At 46.1% G+C, this 23,452-nt stretch overlaps 1 protein-coding gene across 2 annotated transcripts in view; it reads left to right on the top strand.

The window, feature by feature from the left end:
• The window catches only part of pcbp4 (poly(rC) binding protein 4), a 137,652-nt gene that overhangs the window by 61,794 nt on the left and 52,406 nt on the right, over positions 1-23,452 (top strand). For both annotated transcript variants that reach the window (XM_042324865.1, XM_042324866.1), the window contains exons 2-4: positions 6,379-6,552; positions 11,186-11,209; positions 21,671-21,703. In XM_042324865.1, coding sequence (XP_042180799.1) covers positions 6,478-6,552; positions 11,186-11,209; positions 21,671-21,703 — 132 coding nt within the window. In that variant the 5' untranslated portion in view covers positions 6,379-6,477. The remainder of the gene's footprint in view (positions 1-6,378; positions 6,553-11,185; positions 11,210-21,670; positions 21,704-23,452) is intronic.

Genomic DNA, 23,452 nt, shown 5'->3' with positions numbered 1-23,452 from the left:
ATGGGCCGAGTTTGAGAGGTCTGAAGTAGTCTCTTAGGGGAGTAGATGGGCCGAGTCTGAGAGGTCTGAAGTAGAGTCTGTTTGGGGGAGTAGATGGGCCGAGTCTGAGAGGTCTGAAGTAGAGTCTGTTTGGGGAGTCTGTTTGGGGGAGCAGGTCTGAAGTAGAGTCTGTTTGGGGAGCAGGTCTGAAGTAGAGTCTGTTTGGGGAGCAGGTCTGAAGTAGAGTCTGTTTGGGGAGTAGGTCTGAAGTAGAGTCTGTTTGGGGAGCAGGTCTACTCAGACCCCTCTTTTACACTGCTGGTACTCTCTGTTATTATCTATGCATAGTCACTTTAATAAATCTACCTACATGTATATATCACGTCAATTACCTCGACTAACCGATGCCCCCACACATTGACTCTGTACCGGTACACCCTGTATATAACCTCTACATTGACTCTGTACCGGTACCCCCTGTATATAACCTCCACACTGACTCTGTCCCGGTACCCCCTGTATATAACCTCTACATTGACTCTGTACCGGTACCCCTGTATATAACCTCCGCATTGACTCTGTACCGGTACCCCTGTATATAGCCTCCACATTGACTCTGTACCGGTACCCCTGTATATAACCTCCACATTGACTCTGTAGTACCCCTGTATATAGCTTCCACATTGACTCTGTACCGGTACCCCTGTATATAACCTCCATATTGACTCTGTCCCGGTACCCCCTGTATATAACCCCACATTGACTCTATACCGGTACCCCCTGTATATAACCTCCACATTGACTCTGTACCGGTACCCCCTGTATATAACCTCCACATGGACTCTGTACCGGTACCCCTGTATATAACCTCCACATTGACTCTGTACCGGTACCCCCTGTATATAACCTCCACATGGACTCTGTACCGGTACCCCCTGTATATAACCTCCACATTGACTCTGTACCGGTACCCCTGTATATAACCTCCACATTGACTCTGTACCGGTACCCCCTGTATATAGCTTCCACATTGACTCTGTACCGGTACCCCTGTATATAACCTCCATATTGACTCTGTCCCGGTACCCCCTGTATATAACCTCTACATTGACTCTGTACCGGTACCCCCTGTATATAACCTCCACACTGACTCTGTCCCGGTACCCCCTGTATATAACCTCTACATTGACTCTGTACCGGTACCCCCTGTATATAACCTCCACATTGACTCTGTACCGGTACCCCCTGTATATATCCTCCACTGTCACGTTCTGACCTTTATTTCCTTTGTTTTGTCATTATTTAGTCTGGTCAGGGCGTGAGTTGGGGTGGGCAGTCTATGTTTGTTTTTCTATGATTTGGGTATTTCTATGTTTCGGCCTAGTATGGTTCTCAATCAGAGGCAGAGGCCTGTTTGTCCCGAGCTGCCCCTCGGTCCAGAGCTTCTGCCCCTCTGTCCAGAGCTTCCGCCCTCTGTCCCGAGCTGCCCCTCTGTCCAGAGCTTCCGCCCCTCTGTCCCGAGCTGCCCCTCTGTCCCGAACTGCCCCTCTGTCCAGTGGGATTTGAGAGGGGTGGCCATTATTAAAGCCATGGAGGCGGACAATATAATCGGACAAAGACAATGGTTTGGGGGTCCGCTTCAGAGCCTTCACAACAGGACAAACCCAGACCTCCCCTATAGGTTAAGGTTTTGCGGCTGGAGTAGCCTCCTTTGGGGGAGGTGACTGTCACGTTCTGACCTTTATTTCCTTTGTTTTGTTATTATTTAGTCTGGTCAGGGCTGAGTTGGGGTGGGCAGTCTATGTTTGTTTTTCTATGATTTGGGTATTTCTATGCTGCTCTAGTATGGTTCTCAATCAGAGGCAGGTGTCATTAGTTGTCTCTGATTGAGAATCATACTTAGGTAGCCTGGGTGTCACTGTGTGTTTGTGGGTGATTGTTCCTGTCTCTGTGTTTTGCACCAGATAGGACTGTTTTGGTTTTCCACGTTTGTTGTTTTTTAGTGTTCGTGTTTATCCTTTTTGTTATTAAACATGAATCAATATAATCACGTCGCATTTTGGTCCGCTTCTCCTTCACCACAGGAAAACCGTTACATCCACATTGACTCTGTACCGGTACCCCCTGTATATAGCCTCCACATTGACTCTGTACCGGTACCCCCCTGTATATAGCCTCACTATTATTATTTTACTTGCTGCTCTTTAATTATATGTTACTTTTATTTTAAATTTTTTACTTCTTAATACTTCTTAAAGCATTGTTGGTTTTAAGGGTTTGTAAGTAAGCATTTCACTGTAAGGTCTACACCTGTTGGTTAAGGGCTTGTGAGTAAGCATTTCACTGTAAGGTCTACACCTGTTGGTTAAGGGCTTGTGAGTAAGCATTTCACTGTAAGGTCTACACCTGTTGGTTAAGGGCTTGTGAGTAAGCATTTCACTGTAAGGTCTACACCTGTTGGTTAAGGGCTTGTGAGTAAGCATTTCACTGTAAGGTCTACACCTGTTGGTTAAGGGCTTGTAAGTAAGCATTTCACTGTAAGGTCTACACCTGTTGGTTAAGGGCTTGTAAAGTAAGCATTTCACTGTAAGGTCTACACCTGTTGGTTAAGGGCTTGTAAGTAAGCATTTCACTGTAAGGTCTACACCTGTTGGTTAAGGGCTTGTGAGTAAGCATTTCACTGTAAGGTCTACACCTGTTGGTTAAGGGCTTGTAAGTAAGCATTTCACTGTAACGTCTACACCTGTTGGTTAAGGGCTTGTAAGTAAGCATTTCACTGTAAGGTCTACACCTGTTGGTTAAGGGCTTGTGAGTAAGCATTTCACTGTAAGGTCTACACCTGTTGGTTAAGGGCTTGTAAGTAAACATTTCACTGTAAGGTCTACACCTGTTGGTTAAGGGCTTGTGAGTAAGCATTTCACTGTAAGGTCTACACCTGTTGGTTAAGGGCTTGTAAAGTAAACATTTCACTGTAAGGTCTACACCTGCTGGTTAAGGGCTTGTGAGTAAACATTTCACTGTAAGGTCTACACCTTGTTGTATTTCGGCGCATTGTGACAAATAAAATTAGATTTAACATTTTAATTGATTGTTAAGGTTCTGACTTGCTACAGGCTGTCACACACACACACACACAAACTCTCACACACACTCTCTCACACACACACACACACACACACACACACACACACACACACACACACACACACACACACACACACACACACACACACACACAGAGACACACAGACACAGACACACACACACACACACACACACGCACAGACACACACACACACTCTCACACACACACACACACACACACACACACACACACACACACACACACACACACACACACACACACACATCCTAGAAGAAGTCTTTGTGGTTCTATAAGGAAAGGAAAATGATTGTACATATTAACAGCTGTAATGCAGCTATACAATTGGAACCTTAGACTACATAGCCTAGATAGCATATCACTGAAGACACATAGTCACACAGCTACAGATAGGATGTCGACGTCTTGGCGGAGAGAGAGACTAATTACTGCTGCCAGTCACGACTTGTGACCTTTTCTCTCCAGCCAGCTAGAGATCTTATCTAATAGGACATAAATCAAGTGTGTATGTGGAAGTACTCCCAGGCCGCCTGGAATCATCTTCCACTGGTTTCCCTTTTCTTCCACGTAACACAGACTCGTAGAGTAGCATTAGCATGCACATAATGACAGCTACGAAGATGCAATTATTTACAGTAGCTGGCAATTCTCTACTTAGACGATAGTATTCATTACCTAAACAGGTAAGCAATGCTAACCGCTGGCAAGTTACATATTTAACAAGATAACCAACGCTAGCAAGGTTTCAGTAGCATGGTGACCAATCATCAGAAACTATCACCAACAATACAAGGCACAAACACTTCTAGAAGACAAACTGAAAACTTGGTCCCCAGCCAAACTTGGCGTCCTCATTGGCCAAAGATGATAACCACTCTGAGCTACAGTGGGAGGGGCCAGAGTCCACTTGTCCACATGTCCATGAAACCTGGCAGTGATTGAAGAGCTGAGAAGGGGATAAATCACCCTAACGGGACTGTGGGGGAAACCACATGCACAGGCATGGCCTTTTTTTACACATTGTGTTTCTTGTTCGTTGTCCCCGTCGTTATGTAGAAGAGTTTGAAAAGATAAGACCCTGGTTACAATGAGCTAAACTGTGTTGTTAACAACAACCTGTTTCTCTAACAGCGACCTGTTTTTCTAACAGCGACCTGTTTCTCTGACAGTGACCTGTTTCTCTGACATTGACCTGTTTCTCTGACAGTGACCTGTTTCTCTGACAGTGACCTGTTTCTCTGACATTGACCTGTTTCTCTGACAGTGACCTGTTTCTCTGACAGTGACCTGTTTCTCTAACAACGACCTGTTTCTCTGACAGTGACCTGTTTCTCTAACAGCGACCTGTTTCTCTGACAGTGACCTGTTTCTCTGACATTGACCTGTTTCTCTGACAGTGACCTGTTTCTCTGACAGTGACCTGTTTCTCTAACAACGACCTGTTTCTCTGACAGTGACCTGTTTCTCTAACAGCGACCTGTTTCTCTGACAGTGACCTGTTTCTCTGACAGTGACCTGTTTCTCTGACAGTGACCTGTTTTTCTGACAGTGACCTGTTTCTCTAACAACACCTGTTTCTCTGACAGTGACCTGTTTCTCTGACAGTGAGTGACCTGTTTCTTGACAGTCTCTGACAGTGACCTGTTTCTCTGACAGTGACCTGTTTTTCTGACAGTGACCTGTTTCTCTAACAACGACCTGTTTCTCTGACAGTGACCTGTTTCTCTGACAGTGAGCTGTTTCTCTAACAACGACCTGTTTCTCTGACAGTGACCTGTTTCTCTGACAGTGACCTGTTTCTCTAACAACAACCTGTTTCTCTGACAGCGACCTGTTTCTCTGACAGTGACCTGTTTCTCTGACAGCGACCTGTTTCTCTGACAGCGACCTGTTTCTCTGACAACGACCTGTTTCTCTGACAGTGACCTGTTTCTCTGACAGTGACCTGTTGCTCTAACAACGACCTGTTTCTCTGACAGTGACCTGTTTCTCTAACAACGACCTGTTTCTCTAACAACAACCTGTTTCTCTGACAATGACCTGTTTCTCTGACAGTGACCTGTTTCTCTGACAGTGACCTGTTTCTCTAACAACAACCTGTTTCTCTGACAGCGACCTGTTTCTCTGACAGTGACCTGTTTCTCTGACAGCGACCTGTTTCTCTGACAACGACCTGTTTCTCTGACAGTGACCTGTTTCTCTGACAGCGACCTGTTTCTCTGACAAGGATCCTGTTTCTCTGACAGTGACCTGTTTCTCTGACAGTGACACCTGTTTCTCTGACAGTGACCTGTTTCTCTAACCACGACCTGTTTCTCTGACAGTGACCTGTTTCTCTGACAGTGACCTGTTTCTCTAACAACAACCTGTTTCTCTGACAGTGACCTGTTTCTCTAACAACGACTTGCTTCTCTGACAGTGACCTGTTTCTCTGACTGTGACCTGTTTCTCTGATAGTGACCTGTTTCTCTGACAGTGACCTGTTTCTCTAACAACGACCTGTTTCTCTAACAACAACCTGTTTCTCTGACAATGACCTGTTTCTCTGACAATTACCTGTTTCTCTGACAGTGACCTGTTTGTCTGACAGTGACCTGTTTCTCTGACTGTGACCTGTTTCTCTGATAGTGACCTGTTTCTCTGACAGTGACCTGTTTCTCTAACAACGACCTGTTTCTCTAACAACAACCTGTTTCTCTGACAATGACCTGTTTCTCTGACAGTGACCTGTTTCTCTGACAGTGACCTGTTTCTCTAACAACAACCTGTTTCTCTGACAGTGACCTGTTTCTCTAACAACGACTTGCTTCTCTGACAGTGACCTGTTTCTCTGACTGTGACCTGTTTCTCTGATAGTGACCTGTTTCTCTGACAGTGACCTGTTTCTCTAACAACGACCTGTTTCTCTGACAGTGACCTGTTTCTCTAACAGCGACCTGTTTCTCTGACAGTGACCTGTTTCTCTGACAGTGACCTGTTTCTCTGACAGTGACCTGTTTTTCTGACAGTGACCTGTTTCTCTAACAACGACCTGTTTCTCTGACAACGACCTGTTTCTCTGACAGTGACCTGTTTCTCTGACAGTGACCTGTTTCTCTGACAGTGACCTGTTTCTCTGACAGTGACCTGTTTGTCTAACAACCTGTGATACATTTCCGTTTTGGAAAATTAGAAAATTGTTAAGTTTTCTGGGATAACTCAAAAGAAAAATCAATAATCAATAATCACTATAATCAATACTAACAAAGTGTTGTACTTCCTGTGTTTTCCTACAGAGAGCTGTGAGGAGAGAGAGAACCTCTCCCTTCACCCTGAGAGTCTGTCTGTCTGCAGAGCATCTTTCATGCGTCTCCTTGTGTCAGTCTCACATCAACATGAACTGTGAACAGGACTTTGGAGAGGGGGGCATGAACGTCACCCTCACGCTACGGCTCCTCATGCACGGAAAGGTAGGTCTGTCTGCTTGCCTTAGATGATGACACACACGTGGCCAGGGGTCGACTTGGTCTAGTCATCTAGTGGTCTAGTGGTCTAGTGGTCTAGTTATCTAGTGGTCTAGTGGTCTAGTCATCTAGTGGTCTAGTCATCTAGTGGTTTAGTGGTCTAGTCATCTAGTGGTCTAGTGTTCTAGTGGTCTAGTGTTCTAGTGGTCTAGTGGTCTAGTGGTCTGGTGGTCTGGTGGTCTAGTGGTCTAGTGCTCTAGTGGTCTAGTGGTCTAGTCATCTAGTGGTCTAGTGTTCTAGTGGTCTGGTGGTCTAGTGGTCTACTCATCTAGTGGTCTAGTGTTCTAGTGGTCTAGGTTCTAGTGGTCTGGTGGTCTAGTGGTCTGGTCTGGTGGTCTAGTGGTCTAGTGCTCTAGTGGTCTAGTGGTCTAGTGGTCTGGTGGTCTAGTGTGTCTGGGGTGGTCTAGTGGTCTAGTGGTCTAGTCATCTAGTGGTCTAGTGGTCTGGTGGTCTAGTCATCTAGTGGTCTAGTGGTCTAGTGTTCTAGTGGTCTAGTGGTCTAGTGGCTGTCTGGGGTGGTCTAGTGGTCTCGTGGTCTAGTGGCTGTCTGGAGTGATCTAGTGTTCTAATGGTCTAGTGATTGTCTGGAGTGATCTAGTGTTCTAGTGGTCTAGTGTTATAGTGGTCTAGTGTTCTAGTGTTCTAGTGGTCTAGTGGTCTTGTGGCTGTCTGGGGTGGTCTAGTGGTCTAATGGTCTAGTGTTCTAGTGGTCTAGTGTTCTAGTGTTCTAGTGGTTTAGTGGTCTAGTGGTTGTCTGGGGTGGTCTAGTGTTCTAATGGTCTAGTGGCTGTCTGGGGTGGCATAGTGGTCTAGTGGCTGTCTGGAGAGGTCTAGTTGTCCAGTGGTCTAGTGGCTGTCTGGGGTGGTCTAGTGGTCTAGTCGCTGTCTGGAGTGGTCTAGTTGTCTAGTGGCTGTCTGGGGTGGGATAGTGGTCTAGTGGCTGTCTGGAGTGGTCTACTGGTCTAGTGGCTGTCTGGAGTGGTCTACTGGTCTAGTGGCTGTCTGGGGTGGTCTAGTGGTCTAGTGGCTGTCTGGGGTGGTCTAGTGGTGTATTCTAGTGTTCTGGTGGTCTAGTGGCTGTCTGGGGTGGTCTAGTGGTATAGTGGCTGTCTGGAGTGGTCTAGTGTTCTAATGGTCTAGTGGCTGTCTGGAGTGGTCTAGTGGTCTAGTGGCTGTCTGGAGTGGTCTAGTTGTCTAGTGGTCTAGTGGCTGTCTGGAGTGGTCTAGTTGTCTAGTGGTCTAGTGGCTGTCTGGAGTGGTCTAGTGGCTGTCTGGAGTGTTCTAATGGTCTAGTGGCTGTCTGGAGTGGTCTACTGGTCTAGTGGCTGTCTGGGGTGGTCTAGTGGCTGTCTGGGGTGGTATAGTGGTCTAGTGGAATAGTGCTATAGTGGTCTAGTGGTCTAGTGGCTGTCTGGGGTGGTCTAGTGTTCTAGTGGTCTAGTGGCTGTCTGGAGTGGTATAGTGGTCTAGTGGTCTGGTGACTGTCTGGGGTGGTCTAGTGTTCTAGTGGTCTAGTGGTCTAGTGGCTATCTGGGGTGGTGTAGTGGTCTGGTGACTGTCTGGGGTGGTCTAGTGGTCTAGTGGCTACCTGGGGTGGTCTAGTGGTCTAGTGGTCTGGTGACTGTCTGGGGTGGTCTAGTGGTCTGGTGACTGTCTGGGGTGGTATAGTGGTCTAGTGGTATAGTAGTAGAGTGGTATGGTGGTATAGTGGTATAGTGGTATGGTAGTATAGTGGTATAGTGGTATAGTGGTAAAGTGGTATAGTAGTATAGTGGTATAGTGGTATAGTGGTATAGTGGTATAGTAGTATAGTGGTCTAGTGGTATAGTGGTATAGTGTTCTAGTGGTCTAGTGGTATAGTGGTATAGTGTTCTAGTGGTCTAGTGGTGTAGTGGTATAGTGTTCTACTGGTATAGTGGTATAGTGTTCTAGTGGTATAGTGGTATAGTATTCTAGTGGTCTAGTGGTTTAGTTGTATAGTGTTCTACTGGTATAGTGGTATAGTGGTCTAGTGGTATAGTGGTATAGTGGTATAGTGTTCTAGTGGTATAGTGGTATAGTGGTATAGTGTTCTACTGGTATAGTGTTCTAGTTGTATAGTGTTCTACTGGTATAGTGGTATAGTGGTCTAGTGGTCTAGTGGTATAGTGGTATAGTGGTATAGTATTCTAGTGTTATAGTGTTCTAGTGGTATAGTGGTATAGTGTTCTAGTGGTCTAGTGGTATAGTGTTCTAGTGGTCTAGTGGTATAGTGGTGTAGTGTTCTAGTGGTCTAGTGGTATAGTGTTCTAGTGGTCTAGTGGTATGGTGGTATAGTGGTGTAGTGGTCTACTGGTATAGTGGTATAGTGGTCTAGTGGTCTAGTGGTATGGTGGTATAGTGGTATAGTGGTCTAGTGGTATAGTGGTATAATGTTCTAGTGGTCTAGTGGTATAGTGGTATAGTTGTCTAGTGGTATAGTGTTATAGTTGTATAGTGTTGTAGTGGTCTAGTGTTCTAGTGCTCTAGTGGACTAGTGGCTGCCTGGGGTGGTCTAGTGTTCTATTGGTCTAGTGGTCTGGTGACTGTCTGGGGTGGTCTATTGGTCTGGTGACTGTCTGGGGTGGTCTAGTGGTCTAGTGGTATAGTGGTATAGTGGTCTAGTGGCTGTCTGGAGTGGTCTAGTGTTCTAATGGTCTAGTGGCTGTCTGGAGTGGTCTAGTGGTCTAATGGCTGTCTGTAGTGGTCTAGTGGCTGTCTGGAGTGGTCTAGTTGTCTAGTGGTCTAGTGGCTGTCTGGAGTGGTCTAGTGGCTGTCTGGAGTGTTCTAATGGTCTAGTGGCTGTCTGGAGTGGTCTACTGGTCTAGTGGCTGTCTGGGGTGGTCTAGTGGCTGTCTGGGGTGGGTGGTCTAGTGGGTCTAGTGGTCTGTGGCTGTCTGAAGTGTTCTAGTGGTCTAGTGGCTGTCTGGGGTGGTATAGTGGTCTAGTGGTATAGTGGTATAGTGGTATAGTAGTATAGTGGTATAGTGGTATATTAGTATAGTGGTATAGTAGTATAGTGGTATAGTAGTATACTAGTATAGTGGTATAGTGATATAGTGGTATAGTGGTATAGTGGTATAGTGGTATAGTGGTACAGTAGTATAGTGGTATCGTGGTATACTGGTATAGTGGTATAGTGGTAGTGGTCTAGTGGTATAGTGGTATAGTGGTATAGTGGTCTAGTGGTCTAGTGGTATAGTGGTATAGTGGTCTAGTGGTATAGTGGTATAGTGTTCTAGTTGTCTAGTGGTATAGTGGTATAATGTTCTAGTGGTCTAGTGGTATAGTGGTATAGTGGTCTAGTGGTATAGTGTTCTAGTTGTATAGTGTTCTAGTGGTCTAGTGTTCTAGTGCTCTAGTGGTCTAGTGGCTGCCTGGGGTGGTCTAGTGTTCTATTGGTCTAGTGGTCTGGTGACTGTCTGGGGTGGTCTATTGGTCTGGTGACTGTCTGGGGTGGTCTAGTGGTCTAGTGGTCTAGTGGTCTAGTGGTATAGTGGTATAGTGTTCTAGTGGTTGTCTGGGGTAGTCTAGTGTTCTAGTGGTCTAGTGGTCTGGTGACTGTCTGGGGTAGTCTAGTGTTCTAGTGTTCTAGTGGTATAGTGTTCTAGTGGTCTAGTGGCTGTCTGGGGTGGTGTAGTGGTCTGGTGACTGTCTGGGGTTGTATAGTGTTATAGTGGTCTAGTGGCTGTCTGAGGTGGTATAGTGGTCTAGTGGTCTAGTGGCTGTCTGGGGTGGTATATTGGTCTAGTGGTCTAGTGGCTGTCTGGGGTGGTCTAGTGGTCTAATGCTGTCTGGGGTGGTATAGTGGTCTAGTGGCTGTCTGGTGTGGTCTAGTTGCTGTCTTGTGTGGTCTAGTTGCTGTCTGTAGTGGTCTAGTGGCTGTCTGGTGGGGTCTAGTGGCTTTCTGGGGTGGCATGGTGGCCTGGTGGTCTAGTGGTCTAGTGGCTGTCTGGGGTGGTCTAGTGGTCTAGTGGCTGGCTGGGGTGGTCTAGTGGTCTAGTTGCTGTCTGGGATGGTCTAGTGGTCTAGTGGCTGTCTGGGGTGGTCTAGTGGTCTAGTTGCTGTCTGGGGTGGTCTAGTGGTCTAGTGGCGGTCTGGGGTGGTCTAGTGGTCTAGTGGCTGTCTGGGGTGGTCTAGTGGTCTAGTGGCTGTTTAGGGGGTCTAGTGACTGTCTGGGGTGGTATAGTGGCTGTCTGGGGTGGTCTAATGGCTGTCTAGGGGGTCTAGTGACTGTCTGGGGTGGTCTAGTGGTATAGTGGTCTAGTGGTCTGGTGACTGTTTGGGGTGGTCTAGTCGTCTACTGGCTGTCTGGGGTGGTCTAGTGGCTGTCTAGGGGGTCTAGTGACTTTCTGGGGTTGTCTAGTGGCTGTCTAGGGGGGTCTAGTGACTTTCTGGGGTGGTCTAGTGGCTGTCTAGGTGGGTCTAGTGGCTGTCTTAGGTGGTATGGTGGTGTAGTGTTATAGTGGTCTACCACCCCAGAGAGCAACTTGACCACTAGATGACTCCTGACAGGATTAAATCAAAATAGTGACATTTTCCTTTCTTTCCTTTTTTGCAGGAAGTTGGCAGCATCATCGGAAAGGTGAGACGCAGCCATTCTCTTTCTGTCTCTCTCTGTCTCTCTCTGTCTCTGTCTCTATCTCTCTCTGTCTCTTTCTGTATCTCTCTGTATCTCTCTGTCTCTGTCTCTATCTCTCTCTGTCTCTCTCTGTATCTCTCTGTATCTCTCTGTCTCTTTCTGTATCTCTCTCTCTCTCTCTGTCTCTCTCTGTCTCTCTCTGTCTCTCTCTGTCTGTCTCTCTCTGTCTCTCTCTCTGTATCTCTCTGTCTCTCTCTGTCTCTCTCTGTCTGTCTCTCTCTCTCTCTCTCTCTCTATGTATCTCTCTGTCTCTCTCTGTCTCTCTCTCTATGTATCTCTCTGTCTCTCTCTATGTATCTCTCTGTATCTCTCTGTCTCTCTCTCTCTGTATCTCTCTGTCTCTCTCTATGTATCTCTCTGTATCTCTCTGTCTCTCTCTGTATCTCTGTCTCTCTCTCTCTCTCTCTCTCTGTCTCTCTCTCTCTCTCTCTCTCTGTATCTCTGTCTCTCTCTGTATCTCTCTGTCTCTCTCTCTCTGTCTCTCTCTCTTCTCTGTATCTCTCTGTCTCCTCTCTCTCTCTCTCTCTCTCTGTCTCTCTCTCTCTCTGTCTCTCTCTGTTTCTCTTCTCTCTCTCCCCTCAATTCTCTCTACAGACGTTTCTGTCTGTCTCTGTCTCTCTCTCTCTCTCTGTATCTCTCTGTCTCTCACCCTCTCTGTCTCTGTCTCTCTGTTCTCTGTCTCTCTCTCTCTCTCTCTGTTTCTCTCTGTCTCTCACCCCTCCAATTCTCTGTTTGTTTCTCTCTTTCTCTCACCCCTCCAATTCTCTGTCTCTTTCTCTCTTTCTCTCACCCCTCCAATTAGCTGTCTGTCTATCTGTCTCTGTCTCTGTCTCTGTCTCTGTCTCTCTCTCTCTCACACACTCTCTCTCTCTCATCCTCTCCCTCATCCTCTCTCTCTCTCTCTTTCCCCTCTCCCTCTCCTTTCTCTCACTCTCTCCCTCCCTCCCCCTCCCCCTATGTCATCATCCCTGTGGTCTGTGAATCGGTTGGCACAATCGTATAGACCAGATCCTTAATATTGATTATCCAAATATAAGGCTCTGGTGTAGACTGACTAGACATACAGAGTTCCTGGGTGAGGTTGTTGTTTCCATCAGGTCATATTCAGTAGTAGTCAGTTCCTATAACAGCTCTGTCAGGTGCTGTTCAGTAGTAATCAGTTCCTATAACAGCTCTCGCAGGTGCTGTTCAGTAGCATCTCCTCTTTCTTAACATAGTATATTTTTAAATACATTTGAGGAGGAATTATATTATATTAGTATGATGTCTGGCTCCTGCGTCAACATCAAGTTGTACTTGTAATCTAGATACTAGAGACTCCAGTGATCATGAGGAGCCACAAAGAAAAGGTACAGTACTCTGTTATTAAGTGACAGACAAACGCCTTCAGGCTTGATCTTCTGTGTGGTCCTGAACAGTGAGAACAACGTTAAAGGTTGATGACTGCACACTACACTCAACCCTGTGGCGTACTCACAGGCATACAACCAGGCAGTGTACTGTAACTCACAGGCATACAACCAGGCTGTGTACTGTAACACACAGGCATGCAGCCAGGCAGTGTACTGTAACTCACAGGCATACAACCAGGCTGTGTACTGTAACACACAGGCATGCAGCCAGGCAGTGTCCTGTAACACACAAGCATACAGCCAGGCAGTGTACTGTAACTCACAGGCATACAACCAGGCAGTGTACTGTAACTCACAGGCATACAGCCAGGCAGTGTACAGTAACTCACAGACATGCAACCAGGCAGTGTACTGGACACACAGTGGCTGTGTGTCCTTGGCTCTACCCAGCACTACCCAGCAGAGCCAATGCAGACATCAGAGCTTGTCCTGAGGGCTGACATCCAGCTAACCTGCTGCTAATACACTTCTCTAACACACACACACACACACACACACGCACACACACACACACACACACACACACACACACAGAGAGAGGGCCCTGTAGATATCAGACATCAGAGCTTATCCTGAGGGCTGACCTCCAGCAAACCTGCTGACAATACACCTGAGCCAGTCATTTCATCTAGCTAGTTCTCCACGTACTGTACTATAGAAGGAGACGGAGTCCAGATCCACAATAGAACAGTAGAACAGTGGAACAGTGGAACAGTAGAACAGCAGAACAGTGGAAGAGTAGAACAGTAGAACAGTAGAACCGGCCTGCCTGCCTGCAGACATTAGAGCTGGTCTGGCTCAGGCATTACAATGCTGCTAAAATAACTCTGACACACACACACACACACACACGCACGCACACACACACACACACACACACACACACACGCACACACAGACACACACACACACACGCGCACACGCACATACACACACAGACACGCACACACAGACACACACACACACGAACACGCACACACAGACACGCACACACAGACGCACACACAGACACGCACATAGACACACATACAGACAAGCACACAGACACAGACAGACACGCACGAAGACACGCACACAGGTACACACAGGTACACACACACACACACACACACACACACACACACACACACACACACATACAGATGGACACACACACACACACACAATCAGATGGACACACACAGATACAGGAGCAGGAGCAGTCCTATTCCATCTAGAGCAATCAGGAGCAGTCCTATTCCATCTAGAGCAATGAGGAGCAGTCTTATTCCATATTGAGCTGTCAGGAGCAGTCCTATTCCATCTAGAGCGGTCAGGAGCAGTCCTATTCCATCTAGAGCGGTCAGGAGCAGTCCTATTCAGTCTAGAATGGTCAGGAGCAGTCCTATTCCATATAGAACAGTCAGGAGCAGTCCTATTTCATCTAGAACAGTCAGGAGCAGTCCTATTCCATCTAGAATGGTCAGGGGCAGTCCTATTCCATCTAGAATGGTCAGGAGCAGTCCTATTCCATCTAGAATAGTCAGGAGCAATCCTATTCCATCTAGAATAGTCACGAGCAATCCTATTCCATATAGAATAGTCAGGAGCAGTCCTATTCCATCTAGAATAGTCAGGAGCAGTCCTATTCCGTCTAGAATGGTCAGGAGCAGTCTTATTCCATCTAAAGCAGTCAGGAGCTGTCCTATTCCATCTAGAGCAATCAGGAGCAGTCCTATTCAATCTAGAGAGATCAGGAGCAGTCCTACACACACACACACACACACACACAATCAGATGGACACACACAGATTCAGGAGCAGGAGCAGTCCTATTCCATCTAGAGCAATCAGGAGCAGTCCTATTCCATCTAGAGCAATCAGGAGCAGTCCTATTCCATCTAGAGCAATCAGGAGCAGTCCTATTCCATCTAGAGCAATCAGGAGCAGTCCTATTCCATCTAGAGCAATCAGGAGCAGTCCTATTCCATATAGAGCTGTCAGGAGCAGTCCTATTCCATCTAGAGCAATCAGGAGCAGTACTATTCCATCTAGAGCAATCAGGAGCAGTCCTATTCCATATAGAGCTGTCAGGAGCAGTCCTATTCCATCTAGAGCAATCAGGAGCAGTCCTATTCCATCTAGAGCAGTTAAGAACAATCCTATTCCATCCAGAGCGGTCAGGAGCAGTCCTACTCCATCTAGAGCTGCCAGGAGCAGTCTTATTCCATCTAGAGCGGTCAGGAGCCGTCCTATTCCATCTAAAGCAGTCAGGAGCTGTCCTATTCCATCTAGAGAGGTCAGGAGCAGTCCTATTCCATCTAGAGAGGTCAAGAGGAGTCCTACTCCATCTTGAACAGTCAGGAACAATCATATTCCATCTTGAGCAGTCAGAAGCGTTCCTATTCCATCTAGACTAGTCAGGAGCTGTCCTATTCTATCTAAAGCGGTCAGGAGCAGTCCTACTCCATCTAGAGCGGTGAGGAGCAGTCCTATTCCATCTAGAGCAATCAGGAGCAGTCCTATTCCATATAGAGCAATCAGGAGCAGTACTATTCCATCTAGAGTAGTTAAGAACAATCCTATTCCATCTTGAGCGGTCAGGAATAGTCCTATTCCATCTAGAGCGGTCAGGAGCAGTCCTATTCCATCTAGAAGGGTCAGGAGCAGTCATATTCCATCTAGAATAGTCAGGATCAATCCTATTCCATATAGAATAGTCAGGAGCAGTCCTATTCCATCTAAAATAGTCAGGAGCAGTCCTATTCCATCTAGAGTGGTCAGGAGCAGTCCTACTCCATCCAGAGCGGTCAGGAGCAGTCCTACTCCATCTAGAGCTGCCAGGAGCAGTCCTATTCCATCTAGACTAGTCAGGAGCTGTCCTATTCTATCTAAAGCGGTCAAGAGCAGTCCTATTCCATCTAGAGCGGTCACGAGCAGTCCTATTCCATTTAGAGAGGTCAGGAGCAGTCCTATTCCAACTAGAACAGTCAGGAGCAGTCATTTTACTTCTAGAGCAGTCAGGAGCAGTCCTATTCCTTCTAGAATTGTCAGCAGCAGTCCTATTCCATATAGAATAGTCAGGAGCAGTCCTATTCCATCTAGAATAGTCAGGAGCAGTCCTATTCCGTCTAGAATGGTCAGGAGCAGTCCTATTCCATCTAGAGCAGTTAAGAACAATCCTATACCATCTAGAGCAGTTACGAACAATCCTATTCCATCTAGAGTGGTCAGGAGCAGTCCTATTCCATCTAGAGCAGTCAGGAGCAGTCCTACTCCATCTAGAGCGGTGAGGAGTAGTCCTACTCCATCTTGAGCTGCCAGGAGCAGTCCTATTCCATTTAGAGCGGTCAGGAGAAGTCTTATTCCATCTGAAGCAGTCAGGAGCTGTCCTACTCCATCTAGAGCAGTCAGGAGCAGTCTTATTCCATCTAAAGCAGTCAGGAGCGGTCCTATTCCATCTACAGCAATCAGGAGCAGTCCTATTCCATCTAGAGATCAGGAGCAGTCCTACACACACACACACACACACACACACAATCAGATGGACACACACAGATTCAGGAGCAGGAGCAGTCCTATTCCATCTAGAGCAATCAGGAGCAGTCCTATTCCATCTAGAGCAATCAGGAGCAGTCCTATTCCATCTAGAGCAATCAGGAGCAGTCCTACTCCATCTAGAGCAATCAGGAGCAGTCCTATTCCATCTAGAGCAATCAGGAGCAGTCATATTCCATCTGGAGCAATCAGGAGCAGTCCTATTCCATATAGAGCTGTCAGGAGCAGTCCTATTCCATCTAGAGCAATCAGGAGCAGTCCTATTCCATATAGAGCAATCCGGAGCAGTACTATTCCATCTAGAGCAATCAGGAGCAGTCCTATTCCATATAGAACAGTCAGGAGCAGTCCTGTTCCATCAACAGCACTCAGGAGTAGTCCTATTCCATCTAGAGCAGTTAAGAACAATCCTATTCCATCTTGAGCGGTCAGGAATAGTCCTATTCCATCTAGAGTGGTCAGGAGTAGTCCTATTCCATCTAGAAGGGTCAGGAGCAGTCCTATTCCATCTAGAATAGTCAGGAGCAATCCTATTCCATCTAGAATAGTCAGGAGCAATCCTATTCCATATAGAATAGTCAGGAGCAGTCCTATTCCATCTAAAATAGTCAGGAGCAGTCCTATTCCATCTAGAATGGTCAGGAGCAGTCCTATTCCATCTAGAGCAGTTAAGAACAATCCTATTCCATCTAGAGTGGTCAGGAGCAGTCCTACTCCATCCAGAGCGGTCAGGAGCAGTCCTACTCCATCTAGAGCTGCCAGGAGCAGTCCTACTCCATCTAGAGTGGTCAGGAGCAGTCTTATTCCATCTAAAGCAGTCAGGAGCAGTCCTATTCCATCTAGAGAGGTCAGGAGGAGTCCTACTCCATCTTGAACAGTCAGGAACAATCATATTCCATCTTGAGCAGTCAGAAGCGTTCCTATTCCATTTAGACTAGTCAGGAGCTGTCCTATTCTATCTAAAGCGGTCAAGAGCAGTCCTATTCCATCTAGAGCGGTCACGAGCAGTCCTATTCCATTTAGAGCGGTCAGGAGAAGTCCTATTCCAACTAGAACAGTCAGGAGCAGTCATTTTACTTCTAGAGCAGTCAGGAGCAGTCCTATTCCTTCTACAATTGTCAGGAGCAGTCCTATTCCGCCTTTAATAGTCAGGAGCAGTCGTATTCTATCTAGAATAGTCAGCAGCAGTCCTATTCCGTCTAGAACAGTCAAGAGCAGTCATATTCCGTCTAGAATAGTGAGGAAAAGTCCTATTCCATCTAGAATAGTCAGGAGCAGTCCTATTCCATCTAGAACTACAGGAGCAGTCCTATTCCATCTAGAGCGGTCAGGAGCAGTCCTATTCCATATAGAGCTGTCAGGAGCAGTCCTATTCCATATAGAGCTGTCAGGAGCAGTCCTCTTCCTTCTAGAACGGTCAAGAGCAGTCCTATTCCATCTAGAACAGTCAGGAGCAGTCCTATTCCGTCTGAAACAGTCAGGAGCAGTCCTTTTCCACCTAGAACAGTCAGGAGCAGTCCTATTCCATCTAGAGCTGTCAGGAGCAGTCCTATTCCATCTAGAGCGGTCAGGAGCAGTCCTACTCTATCTAGAACAGCTAGGAACAATCCTGTTCCATCTTGAGCAGTCAGGAGCAGTCCTATTCCACCTAGAACAGTCAGGAGCAGTCATATTCCATCTAGAGCAGTCAGGAGCAGTCCTATTCCATCTAGAATTGTCATTGAGCAGTCCTGTCTAGAACAGTCAGGAGCAGTCATATCCCATATAGAACAGTCAGGAGCAGTCCTATTCCATCTAGAACAATCGGGAGCAGTTCTATTCCATCTAGGACAGTCAGGAGCAGTCTTATTCCGTCTAGAGCAGTCAGGAGCAGTCCTATTTCATCTAGAGTGGTCAAGACCAGTCCTATTCCATCTAGAATAGTCAGGAGCAGTCCTATTCCGTCTAGAACAGTCAGGAGCAGTCCTATTCCATCTAGAGCAATCAGGAGCAGTCCTCTTCCATCTAGAATAATCAGGAGCAATCCTATTCCATCTAGAACTGTCAGGAGCAGTCCTATTCCATCTAGAACAGTCTGGAGTAGTCCTATTCCGTCTAGAGCGGTCATGAGCAGTCCTATTCCATCTAGAATAGTCAGGAGCAGTCCTATTCCATCTAGAACAGTCAGGAGCAGTCCTATTCCATCTAGAGCAGTCAGGAGCAGTCCTATTCCATCTAGAACAGTCAGGAGCAGTCATATTCCGTCTTGAACAGTCAGGAGCAGTCCTATTCGGTCTTGAACGGTCAGGAGCAGTACTATTCGGTCTTGAACAGTCAGGAGCAGTCCTATTCGGTCTTGAACAGTCAGGAGCAGTCCTATTCCATCTAGAGCGGTCAGGAGCAGTCCTATTCCATATAGAGCTGTCAGGGGCAGTCCTATTCCATATAGAACAGTCAGGAGCAGTCCTATTCCATATAGAGCGGTCAGGAGCAGTCCTATTCCATATAGAGCTGTCAGGAGCAGTCCTATTCCATATAGAGCTGTCAGGAGCAGTCCTATTCCATCTAAAGCAGTCAGGAGCAGTCCTCTTCCTTCTAGAACGGTCAAGAGCAGTCCTATTCCATCTAGAACAGTCAGGAGCAGTCCTATTCCGTCTGAAACAGTCAGGAGCAGTCCTTTTCCACCTAGAACAGTCAGGAGCAGTCCTATTCCATCTAGAGCTGTCAGGAGCAGTCCTATTCCATCTAGAGCGGTCAGGAGCAGTCCTACTCTATCTAGAACAGCTAGGAACAATCCTGTTCCATCTTGAGCAGTCAGGAGCAGTCCTATTCCACCTAGAACAGTCAGGAGCAGTCATATTCCATCTAGAGCAGTCAGGAGCAGTCCTATTCCATCTAGAATTGTCATTGAGCAGTCCTGTCTAGAACAGTCAGGAGCAGTCATATCCCATATAGAACAGTCAGGAGCAGTCCTATTCCATCTAGAACAATCGGGAGCAGTTCTATTCCATCTAGGACAGTCAGGAGCAGTCTTATTCCGTCTAGAGCAGTCAGGAGCAGTCCTATTTCATCTAGAGTGGTCAAGACCAGTCCTATTCCATCTAGAATAATCAGGAGCAGTCCTATTCCATATAGAGCTGTCAGGAGCAGTCCTATTCCATCTAGAGCAATCAGGAGCAGTCCTCTTCCATCTAGAATAATCAGGAGCAATCCTATTCCATCTAGAACTGTCAGGAGCAGTCCTATTCCATCTAGAACAGTCTGGAGTAGTCCTATTCCGTCTAGAGCGGTCATGAGCAGTCCTATTCCATCTAGAATAGTCAGGAGCAGTCCTATTCCATCTAGAACAGTCAGGAGCAGTCCTATTCCATCTAGAGCAGTCAGGAGCAGTCCTATTCCATCTAGAACAGTCAGGAGCAGTCATATTCCGTCTTGAACGGTCAAGAGCAGTCCTATTCGGTCTTGAACAGTCAGGAGCAGTCCTATTCCATATAGAGCGGTCAGGAGCAGTCCTATTCCATATAGAGCTGTCAGGGGCAGTCCTATTCCATATAGAACAGTCAGGAGCAGTCCTATTCCATATAGAGCGGTCAGGAGCAGTCCTATTCCATATAGAGCGGTCAGGAGCAGTCCTATTCGATATAGAGCGGTCAGGGGCAGTCCTATTCCATATAGAACAGTCAGGAGCAGTCCTATTCCATATAGAGCGGTCAGGAGCAGTCCTATTCCATATAGAGCTGTCAGGGGCAGTCCTATTCCATCTAGAACAGTCAGGAGCAGTACTATTCCATATAGAGCGGTCAGGAGCAGTCCTATTCCATATAGAGCTGTCAGGGGCAGTCCTATTCCATCTAGAACAGTCAGGAGCAGTACTATTCCATATAGAGCGGTCAGGAGCAGTCCTATTCCATATAGAGCTGTCAGGGGCAGTCCTATTCCATCTAGAACAGTCAGGAGCAGTCCTATTCCATATAGAGCGGTCAGGAGCAGTCCTATTCCATATAGAGCGGTCAGGGGCAGTCCTATTCCATATAGAACAGTCAGGAGCAGTCCTATTCCATATAGAGCGGTCAGGAGCAGTCCTATTCCATATAGAGCTGTCAGGGGCAGTCCTATTCCATATAGAACAGTCAGGAGCAGTCCTATTCCATATAGAGCGGTCAGGAGCAGTCCTATTCCATATAGAGCTGTCAGGGGCAGTCCTATTCCATCTAGAACAGTCAGGAGCAGTCCTATTCCATATAGAACAGTCAGGAGCAGTCCTATTCCATATAGAACAGTCAGGAGCAGTCCTATTCCATATAGAGCGGTCAGGAGCAGTCCTATTCCATATAGAGCTGTCAGGGGCAGTCCTATTCCATCTAGAACAGTCAGGAGCAGTCCTATTCGGTCTTGAACAGTCAGGAGCAGTCCTATTCCATCTAGAGCGGTCAGGAGCAGTCCTATTCCATATAGAGCTGTCAGGGGCAGTCCTATTCCATCTAGAACAGTCCAAACCAGTCAGACCATCAAAAGCAATCAGGTGCTCAGAGTGGATGGATGTGTACTCTACTGTAGTTGTTTTACCTCCACTGTGATTTAAAAGCCAAAAACAGCACACTGACAACCACACCACTAGGTTTGCTTTATATTTATATTGATGATTGACAGGTGTACTAAACTTATAAAACATGGTTGTTCAATACACATAATATTTTTGTATGTCCAAAATGTCTATAGGCCAACATATCACAGATTGCATATTTTACAGAATACCAGTTTGCCATGTTGTAGCAGCTGGATACTGGATTATTTACGTGATTGGTTCCACCTCCTCCACACCAATCTATGGTCCCTCAAAAGGAACAACTCTCTCTCTCTCTCTCTCTGTGTGTGTCTCTCTGTATCTCTCTCTCTCTCTCTGTCTCTCTGTATCTCTCTCTTTATCTCTCTCTCTCTATATATCTCTCTCTCGCTCTCTCTCTCTCTGTGTCGCTCTCTCCTTCTCTCTCTCTGTCTCTCTCTTTCTTTCTCTCTCTCTCTCTCTCTCTCTCTGTCTCTCTCTCTCTCTCTCTCTCTCTCTCTCTCTCTCTCTCTCTCACTCTGTGTTAAAGTCATTCAGGGGTTATTGGTTCCTCCACCGACCAATCTATGGTCCCTCAACAGGAACATAATGCTCCCCAAGAGACACATTCATGCACAAGCCTTATTGCTCTGGATCTGATATTCCTTTTAGGATTCCTCCATAATAGCCAAGTCAGATAAAAAGACAATGAAGGACACATTGAAATGCAGTGTTTACCGAACTCACTTCTAAAAACCAAACCTCCCATCGTGTGTGTCACAGTAAGGATTCTGTTGTATGTCTGAAATATGTTGGACTTATAATTTAACCACATCAAACTCATTGAATAATAATGAGAAGTTTGAAGGAGTGAAGGACAGAACTTAAAACAAAACCTGTTGAATGTGTCTAAAAGTTTCTTTCCACTCCACAGAAAGGAGAGACGGTGAAGAAAATACGAGAAGAGGTAAGTTCTCCAGATTACATACTGTAGTAACACGGTCCTCTGTAGCTCAGCTGGTAAGACACGGTGCTTACAATTACACGATTGTGGGTTTGATTCCTGGGACCGCCCATAAGTAAAACAAATGATGGAAGGTGATTTTGATAAAAGCCATTTCTAAATGGTATATTTTCGATTACATTATTAAACCTGCAGTACTTACACACCTGAAATTGAGATACAGTATCCATGGATACACACACACTACCTGTCAAAAGTTTTAGAACACCTGCTCATTCAAGGCTTTTTCTTTATTTTTGGACTACTAAATAACACTTACTGAATCAAGTTGTAACCAAAAAAGTGTTGAACAAATCAAAATCTATTTTATATTTGTGATTCTTCAAAGTAGCCACCCTTTGCCTTGATGACAGCTTTGCATACTCTTGGCATAAATAGAAAATACATTTTGATTTGTTTAACACTTTTTTGGTTACTACATGATTCCATATGTGCTATTTCATCGTTTTGATGTCTTCACTATTATTCTACAATGTAGAAAATAGTTTTAAAAAATAAAGAAAAACCCTTGAATGAGTAGGTGTTCTAAATATTTTGACCGGTAGTGTACATACTTAACATTTAGGTAGATAGCTTAAAGAGAAACCCAACACATTTTGTCCTGTACCTCTATATATACCTCCATATCTCAGCTTCTTGGTTTCTACAGTCAGGTTGTGATGGATCCACATAAATACTTTATTTCCATCTAGATCTAGAAACCAAACACATATTTTCCTACGCTCCTATATCTATCTATATAATGCACCTCGGCATCTTCGCTGACAGGAAGAGGAAGCATGAACATTTTAGTCTCAAGGGCAACCGATACACAGCACAAACCCACAAAATCACTCAAACATAATAAGTGGTACAGGATTGCAAAGCTATGAAGGTGAAGTGAAATGGAAAGACACTGAAACATGACAGAAAGTATAATGGGTGACTGAAACATGACAGAAAATATAATGGGTGACTGAAACATGACAGAAAGTATAATGGGTGACTGAAACATGGAAGAAAGTATAATGGGTGACTGAAACATGACAGAAAGTATAATGGGTGACTGAAACATGACAGAAAGTATAATGGGTGACTGAAACATGACAGAAAGTATAATGGGTGACTGAAACATGGAAGAAAGTATAATGGGTGACTGAAACATGACAGAAAGTATAATGGGTGACTGAAACATGACAGAAAGTATAATGGGTGACTGAAACATGACAGAAAGTATAATGGGTGACTGAAACATGACAGAAAGTATAATGGGTGACTGAAACATGACAGAAAGTATAATGGGTGACTGAAACATGACAGAAAGTATAATGGGTGACTGAAACATGACAGAAAGTATAATGGGTGACTGAAACATTGGATCTTTTTTGAACACTGTGATATTTGTCTTACTGAGATTTTCAGTCAGGTCCCAGGTCTATCAGGGCCCAGGTCTATCAGGGTCCAGGTCTGTCAGGGCCCAGGTCTGTCAGGGTCCAGGTCTGTCAGGGCCCAGGTCTGTCAGGGCCCAGGTCTATCAGGGTCCAGGTCTGTCAGGGCCCAGGTCTGTCAGGTCCCAGGTCTGTCAGGGCCCAGGTCTGTCAGGTCCCAGGTCTATCAGGGCCCAGGTCTATCAGGGTCCAGGTCTGTCAGGACCCAGGTCTGTCAGGTCCCAGGTCTGTCAGGGCCCAGATCTATCAGGGTCCAGGTCTATCA

This window comes from Oncorhynchus tshawytscha, linkage group LG07 (assembly GCF_018296145.1).
Source record: "Oncorhynchus tshawytscha isolate Ot180627B linkage group LG07, Otsh_v2.0, whole genome shotgun sequence".
NCBI classification, from domain to species: Eukaryota; Metazoa; Chordata; class Actinopteri; order Salmoniformes; family Salmonidae; genus Oncorhynchus; species Oncorhynchus tshawytscha.
Note: the sequence above shows the minus strand (reverse complement) of the source record. Positions and strands in the feature narration are given on the sequence as shown.